The sequence below is a fragment of the Eulemur rufifrons genome, chromosome 9 (genome assembly GCF_041146395.1).
Source record: "Eulemur rufifrons isolate Redbay chromosome 9, OSU_ERuf_1, whole genome shotgun sequence".
NCBI lineage: Eukaryota > Metazoa > Chordata > Mammalia > Primates > Lemuridae > Eulemur > Eulemur rufifrons.
This window is the reverse complement of record NC_090991.1, coordinates 23,729,862-23,737,932: the sequence shown is the minus strand read 5'-3', so window position 1 is coordinate 23,737,932 and position 8,071 is coordinate 23,729,862. Positions and strand designations below refer to the sequence as shown.

Sequence of the window (8,071 nt, the reverse complement as noted above, 5' to 3'; positions counted from 1 at the left end):
AAAGGAAAGAAAGTGGAGCGACTGTGGGGTTAGACCGAGGCAGCGGAGCGTGGGCCGAGCGATGCGGGGCTGCGCGCCCAGGCGGCCGCGAGTTGTGACTGGAGCCACGATGCACGGCCAGGCGCGGTGAGGAGCCAGCCTGTATTGCCTCCCCGAAGGAGCCCAGGCGCAGGGAGGGCCGCCCCGAGGACACGGAGGCCGCCGGGCAGGCCACCGGCCGAGGTGACTGGGCTGGGGCGGTGGGGAGCGAGCGAGTGCGCCTGGCTGCGTCCGCCCAGAGTTGTCCCTCTCTGTTTTCGATTGACACAAACACTTCTCCAAAAGGGGAGAAACCTAAGCAACAACAGCAGTCAACAACAAGCTCTTCCTCCTACCCTCCCCTTCCTCCCTCCCTCCTCGGCCTGTCCCCGCCCCCTCCCCCAGGCCCAGCGCGTCCAGACCCGCTGCGCGATGCCGGCAGTTTAGGATCCAAAGCTTCTCTACCCGTTTTGTTCTTTCCTTTTTTAAAAAAGAGGGGGGAAATCCCAGTGGTGGGCAGCCTGGCACGCACACACTCGCCCTCATACCCCGACAAAAGCAGATGCACTTTGACTTCTGACAGCTCTACCTCAAGCCCGAGAGAACTCAGCAGCGCTTTTCCCGCAACCGCAGCTCGCCGAGTCGTCGTCGTCCTCTCCGTCTCCGTTTTATTTATTTATTTCCATTCCCGCCGCCGTTCTCGGTGACCTTCACTCCTACGCGGGCTCTGGGCAGAAGGGTCGCATTCTCGCCCTCCTGAGACTCCTTTTCCTTGCCGGGGGAGCTGAGGTGGTGCTGCTCCGTGCGGGAGCCCTGGGACTCCCCGGCTGCACACTTCACAGAGGCTCCCGCCGTCCCCCATCAGCCTCGTTTCCCCCTTTTGATTTCCTGGTGCGGGTTTTGGCTTACGGGGCTGAGTGTGTCTCCTCTTTTTGGAGGGGCTGGGGAGCTCGTGCCGGTCATCTTCGGGAGTTATCCCCTCGGCTCTACTTTGCCCCTCTCTCTCCGGGCCTCACCAGACCAGACCAAACCAAAGACCATGGTGCACTGTGCCGGCTGCAAAAGGCCCATCCTGGACCGCTTTCTCTTGAACGTGCTGGACAGGGCCTGGCACGTCAAGTGCGTCCAGTGCTGTGAATGTAAATGCAACCTGACGGAGAAGTGCTTCTCCCGGGAAGGCAAGCTCTACTGCAAGAACGACTTCTTCCGGTGAGTACTTCCCTCCCACGCCTCTGTTGCTCCCTCCCCGCGGGCCCTTCCCGGCCAGCTTTGGATCAGAGGTCAGCGTGGCCCGGCAGCCCAGTTAGGAGCTGCCTCTGGAAAGGGCAACCAAGTCCTGCAAGCGCCCGCCTCTTCGCCAGCTGGCGCGCTGGGCGCTCGCTACGCTGCCCTGCTTGCGTCCTGGAAACTATGGATCTGGTCTTGGCTGCACGTGCCTGGGAAGAAAGGGTCTGAGCCCGCCTCGGCCCAGAAGCCCCTTCAAGCAGAGAAGAGACAGGGCAGCTTCGGGCACTGTAACTCGCACTCCGGTCTTTACCGGAACCAAGCTCTGCAGCAACTGTATTCTCCCGGCCTCCCGGGTAGCTCGCCCTCCAGGCTGAGCTTAGATGCCCGGCTTTGCTCCCTGCCACTGCCTTTTTTGACTCTGAGAGGTCTTGGCGGGAACCGCGGAGCCTTTTCCGCGGAGTGTCCAGGCCATCTGTCGTGGCAGCGGCAGGAAAGAGCTCGGCCTGAAGGCAGAGCCTGCACGCCCAGGGGTCTACACGAAACCCGGACCGGCCTGTAAGCATAGGCCTGGGCAAACTGCTGCACAGCCCGCGAGTTTTTTCCTGCTTCCCTGGCTGCGGGGGTTGGCGGGTGGTTCGGCCTGGGCCCAGAGCTGCTTCTGACTCTGAGAGGCGGGCTGCGCTCCTAAGCACTGCCAGCCACGGACCCCCACCTCCTTGCTGGAATCCAGGGAAAAGCCCAGACTCCGCTTGTTGGAGCCGAGGACTTCTCCCTACTCCCCTTCTCTGTTTAAGCATTTTAATTATATTCTCTTAGACTCACTATTTTGCCACCTCATCCACACAAACACACAAGGCAATGGAAAAGAACAGGCGCAAAAGCAAATTGTAATTTCACTGTGCGGGTTTGAAATCGCCCAGTTTACTCGGATGACTTGGTCTCTGCTTTTCTCAGAGTTTGTGGTGATCAAACGGGAATAGGAAGGAGGAGGGATTGAAGCCACCCAGGCCGCTTTGCCCAGAGGGACAGGATACGCTGTCTCCAATGCCGCTCCAGGATTTGTGGCTCGGGTTTTGGGAAACCATGGAGCAAAGCTCTGTGCACCCTTGTAGTGTCCGGAGGAAGCCCGGGCTGAGCCTCTGAGCCTCAGCCGGCTGCGCGGAGTTTCCTCGGCAATGACTGGATCATAGCTGGAAGGCAGCGAACCATACCCGCTGCCAGTGGGTCCCTGAGGCCTGGCTTCAGAAAAGCGCGGCAGGGTGCCTAAAGTGGATTCAACCCCGCCGGGGCTCCAGTTTGCACCAACCTTCCAGGCTTTGGGCATGAACGTGGCGGCGGTCCAGCTACCGCTACCGGGGCTCTCCGCGCTGTTTGTTTACAAGCCGCGGATAACCTCGCCAAACCCCCGCCGGTGCGAGGGTCCTTTTGGGTTAAGAGGCGACGCTAGGAGAGAAAAGCGGCGCTCCAGACGTGTTTATACGGAGCTCTAATTCGAATCTGACTTCTGAATCTAATCAGAAAATAAGTGTCCCCGTCCCCCTTTCCGGATCGCCGTCTTGTCGCGTCGCCTTCTTTGGCGATGCTTCTTTTCCCCTGCGATAACGCTGGGGTTTGAGGCTGGGGTTAGGGGGCAGCTTGGGCCCCTCGTTCTAACCGTGTGTATCTTCTCCCTAACTTTTCCCTGCTGCCCCGCGCTCTCTCCTGCCCTCTCGCCCGTTTAATCTTTATTCTGCCTCTTTTTCTTTTTGGCGTGCACTCGCTCTCTCTCCTTTTCTTTCCCTCCTCCCTTCTTCCTCTCTTTCTTCCTCTTTCTACTTATCTCTCTCCCACTACCATCTTTCCCCCGGTCTCTCTCTCCCCCTGTCCCTGGCCAACCCGTGCCCCCAACCCCCGCAGGTGTTTCGGTACCAAATGCGCGGGCTGCGCGCAGGGCATCTCCCCTAGCGACCTGGTGAGGAGAGCGCGAAGCAAAGTATTTCACCTGAACTGTTTCACCTGCATGATGTGTAACAAGCAGCTCTCCACCGGCGAGGAGCTCTACATTATCGACGAGAACAAGTTCGTCTGCAAAGAGGATTACCTAAGTAACAGCAGTGTCGCCAAAGAGAACAGCCTCCACTCGGGTGAGGCCCCAATTCTCGGCTCGCTAGGGGCAGGCGGGGCTGGGGGAGGAAGGCTCGCCAAGGTCCCTGCTGACCTCTCCCTTCCCTCTTCTCAGCCACCACGGGCAGTGACCCCAGTTTGTCTCCGGATTCCCAAGACCCGTCACAGGACGACGCCAAGGACTCGGAGAGCGCCAACGTGTCGGACAAGGAAGGGGGCAGTAATGAGAATGACGACCAGAACCTGGGTGCCAAGCGGCGAGGTCCGCGCACCACCATCAAAGCCAAGCAGCTGGAGACGCTGAAGGCCGCCTTCGCCGCTACGCCCAAGCCCACGCGCCATATCCGTGAGCAGCTGGCGCAGGAGACCGGCCTCAACATGCGAGTCATTCAGGTCAGGCCCCTGGTAAACCACCCCGTCCCCCAGAGGCCCACACGGCCACTCTAGGCACCCAGGCTGAGCCCGGGAAAGCCCAGAGTCGAGGAGGGGAGTGAGTCCGTGGAGACTGGGGGTGGACAGAAAGGGGCTCAGACACATACAGACCCTGCTGGATCTTTGAAACCTCTTGTGATGTGTGGAGCATCTGGAAATCCCTCTCCTTTCCAGTCCAACAGACATGATAGTGGCAACAGAGGGGGAGGGGCAGGGTGCTCAGCATGATGCTGGGGTAGAGGCACCGTTGAGCACTATGGCCAGAGTTGGGACCCCTTTTTCTGCACACACAGTTCAGGTTAGGCAGGATGGAAGAGGTCTCAGTGTCCACCTGAATCAGTCAGTTCCTCTGGCTTCTGCACAACCCCAACTTTGTGGGTATCTTGCCCCAGTTAGTCCCAGATCAAGGGACTTCCCCTCCAAAGAGAGGGGTGGTCCTGGATTGAAAGGGAGGTGGTTGACCAAGAGTCAGCTGTGCCTCAAACTGTGGGAATGGGATGGGGGGAGGGCAGCTGGGCCTGTGCTTTGGGAGGAGGCGAGATCACTTGTGTTTCCGCCAGCCCAGCCGGAGTCTCTGGCTCAATGCTGGGTGTCCGGTTCACAGTGCCTGGAGGCTGTTTGAGGCTGTGGTGGATGAGGCTGGGAGCCTTAGTGTGTAAGTGCACATGTGTGCAGGCAGCCCTCTGGGGGAAGCCCTGAGGCCTACAGGAGGCTGTGCGAATCTGTGTGCATGCATGGGAGGTTGTGTCTGTGTCATTATCTGTGAGATGCTGTGGATAAGTATGTTTGGCATTGTGAGATTGTGTGTGGGTGTGAAAAGGAAATTGTGGGTTTTAGTGTCTCTGTCGTTGGGAGACTATCAACAGTAGGCTGTTTATGTGTCTCTGCCACTGTCGTGGGTGGGGGTGGTCCCTTCATTACAAGAGTCCATGAAATGGAAGCTCGGTGTGTGTCTGACACTATTTTGGAGAGGTTTAGTGTCTACGAGTGTACAGCCCCCCTCCCCAGAACCTGTGACTGGGTTAGTGTCTGTTAGAAAAAATGCGGCTGCACCCCGACTGCCTCACGTCGGACACGGCGGCCTGTCCGGGTCTCTTTAGGAATCCCGCTCACGATTGGCTCAGGGTCCGCCCTGCGTGGTCCTACTCAGAGACCCCACGACCACCACTACCATACACATCCAGACATACAGAGCCGGGAATCGGCACCTGGGCAGTGGAGGGGTGAAGGGCTAGGCCCGGCTGGGCACCCGGGGTCTGGGGTGGGTCTCCGTCGCCTCACCTGGCGGCGTGTGTGCTTCAGGTCTGGTTCCAGAACCGGCGCTCCAAGGAGCGGAGGATGAAGCAGCTGAGCGCGCTGGGCGCCCGGCGCCACGCCTTCTTCCGCAGTCCGCGCCGGATGCGGCCGCTCGTGGACCGCCTGGAGCCGGGCGAGCTCATCCCCAACGGCCCCTTCTCTTTCTACGGAGGTGGGTGCGCGGCTGAGTGGCGGGGCGCGGTCAGGTCGGGAGTGGCTTCGCTGGAAGCGGGTGGCCGCGCGGGAGGCACTCCTCGCTTTCTGTAAAGAAATGGAGAGTCTGGGAGAGAAAAGGGCCGAGGCTGGGGAGGAAAGCAAGGGGAGGGGTGAGACGGAGGGCAGAACCCCCGACCCTGAATGAGGAGGATGGGCAGGTAAGGAGCAGCTCCTGGGTCTGCGCCAAGCCTCCTCCCCGCTCCCAGGCCCTCAGGGGCGCGCCACAAACGCCTGCTTCCCGGAGTCGCCCTCCCCAGCCCGCTCCGGGCGCGCCTTGCCGCCCTTTCTGTCCCGCCTGACATCCTCCTCCCCGCCGCTCCGCAGATTACCAGAGCGAGTACTACGGTCCCGGGGGCAACTACGACTTCTTCCCGCAAGGACCCCCGTCCTCCCAGGCCCAGACGCCAGTGGACCTACCCTTTGTGCCGTCGTCTGGGCCGTCCGGGACGCCCCTGGGTGGCCTGGAGCACCCGCTGCCGGGCCACCACCCGTCGAGCGAGGCGCAGCGGTTCACAGACATCCTGGCGCATCCCCCCGGGGACTCTCCCAGTCCCGAGCCCAGCCTGCCCGGGCCTCTGCACTCCATGTCGGCTGAGGTCTTCGGGCCCAGCCCGCCCTTCTCGTCGCTGTCAGTCAATGGCGGGACGAGCTACGGGAATCACCTGTCCCATCCCCCCGAAATGAACGAAGCGGCCGTGTGGTAGCGGGGTCTCCCTGGGTCCGCGGAGTTCGTGGTTGTACAGAAATGAACCTTTATTTAAGAAAAATACAAAAAAGAAAAAAAAAACATAAAAAGCAAGCCCCACCCCCTCCTTACTCCAGCCTTGACAACCACTCCCCGTCTGGGGAGACTGGATGGGAAAGGGGGACAAGAAAGGGGATCCACATCGCCTCGAGGTGGGACTGGGATCCGTGCACTGGCTGGCAAGGTGCAGAACTGGGCTCCCCAAGGGAAATGCAGACCTCTCCCCACCTCGCACTTGGACCGGGATCCGCGGACAGACCCCTCGGGAGCGTGTGCCTGGCAGGCGGGGCGGCGAGAAGACGTCTCTGGCAGCCGCAGGCGGCAGGCAGCTCTGCGTGCTGCCCGGAGCCCTGGGGAGGGAGGCGGTGAGGCGCAGTCGGGGGAGGGGAGGTGAAGCGGCCGGGGGCACTCCCGGGCCAGCCAAGAGGTTTCTAGCTCTGGGATACCCCTTATTAGTGTTGTCTCAGAGTTCAGCAACAGTGACAACAAACTCTTATAGCTTCAGAAACGCCGACCTGCTGTGCATCAGGTGGGACTATATATATATTTTTTGTCTATCTGGGTTTTTGGTTTTTGTTTTTGCCAAAATTGCAACATTCTAAATGTAAAGCCCTCAGTATCAACTCTTCTACCTTTACAAAACTACACACACACACACACACACACACACACACACACACGGACACTCTGGATAGGACGGTCTCCAGCCAGACCTCAGTAAAATGACTTGAAACATCAGCTGTACAAAGAAAAGTATTCTACCTTCACACACAGAAAGTTTTAAAAAAAAAAGACTATTGAACTAAAAACAGTCAACTGTTTACGTATAATGTTAAATTCAGGAGTTCAGTGTTTTACTAATATATCCTGTTTTGAAAACCTCTTGTTCAAAAACAAAATGTTTTGAGCAATCAACCAAAATTGTTCCTTTTCTTTTCCTATAGATGTTCTGACAGATTTGCAGGGCTTTCGGCTCACTGTGCTAGTATGTAAAAAGATGTTGTTTACACGAGGCAAAGAGAAAACATGAGATTCAGACAGTTGCCAAATAGAATAATTATAGCACAAATACTGTAAAGGTGCCTGGCACCAGCAACCTGAGAAAGTGTTAAAAAAAAAAAAAGTGTTACAAGGTTTAAAAAAAACATCTTTGCTAATTTTTAGTCCTGTTGAACATTCATGGAATTGTTAATATGACTTATATAGACCCACACAGGTTTTATTTTTGTGTCTTTAAAATAAAAGTCCAAAATATTTAAATTTTATGGTCAAATATGCAGTCAACAGCTGCTACTTTTTTCTTTATATATTAAATTTCTCATATGTCTTTTATTGTTCTAATAAACCTAAGCTTGTGTGACCTCCAGTGCATATTAGACCATTCACTGTATGAAAGAAAACATGTTGAATAAATTTGTGAGTTTTTAATAAAAATAGAAAATCTGATGTTTAGATAATTGGTGTGTTATTTGATGTTTTCAACAACTAGAGGGGAGCCCTGATGCGGAGCGGAATGGGCCCTCAGAAGCCAGGAAGAAGCAGAGGCAGGATTGGGGTAATATATCGGTTTTTGCCCTGGCTATGGCTGAACCCTTTTGCTAATGCCAGCCAAGCTTCTCTCCATGGCTTCCTGCTGATATTAACTACAGATTTGCATTCTGTGGATTTAACTGATACAGTTGAAGAGATGTTTGCTGATAAGTTAATATAGAATCTGAAATAGAAATCAAATCCATGGCTAAAAACAAGTGGTCCCAGTCTGTGATTAGACATGAGATGCAAAGCGTTTTTTTCTCCCCATCTCCCTGCACATGCAAAACCAGGCTTGTGAATGTCAGATACTTGTAAATATATAGTTAGAGGTGGTCCTTTTCAGTTTCAATTCATTTCCCGTAGATAATCCTGCTTTCTAATTTCGTGGTCTGAAAGATAACGTAAAATGAATGTACAGTACAGTTAGAAATGAAATACTTTAATCCCTTTCACAGAACTGATATGAAATTGTTGTTTTATGGTATTTGTCACATTTGAAGT

General features: G+C 55.8%; 1 protein-coding gene across 1 annotated transcript; it reads left to right on the top strand.

Moving 5' to 3' along the window:
* The first annotated feature begins 357 nt into the window (after positions 1-357).
* LHX1 (LIM homeobox 1) lies at positions 358-7,489 on the top strand. The gene is made up of 5 exons (XM_069481061.1): positions 358-1,227; positions 3,142-3,368; positions 3,464-3,741; positions 5,083-5,248; positions 5,617-7,489. The coding sequence occupies exons 1-5, from the start codon at positions 1,058-1,060 to the stop codon at positions 5,994-5,996; spliced, it is 1,221 nt and encodes a 406-aa protein (XP_069337162.1). The 5' UTR covers positions 358-1,057; the 3' UTR covers positions 5,997-7,489.
* The last annotated feature ends 582 nt before the right edge of the window (positions 7,490-8,071 follow it).

Excerpts from the sequence above, each read along its gene's own strand:
- LHX1 (XM_069481061.1), top strand. The coding sequence starts at position 1,058 with ATGGTGCACTGTGCCGGCTGCAAAAGGCCCATCCTGGACCGCTTTCTC. Across the intron at positions 1,228-3,141 it reads TGCAAGAACGACTTCTTCCG|GTGTTTCGGTACCAAATGCG; the intron begins GTGAGTACTTCC and ends CAACCCCCGCAG. Across the intron at positions 5,249-5,616 it reads CCCCTTCTCTTTCTACGGAG|ATTACCAGAGCGAGTACTAC; the intron begins GTGGGTGCGCGG and ends GCCGCTCCGCAG.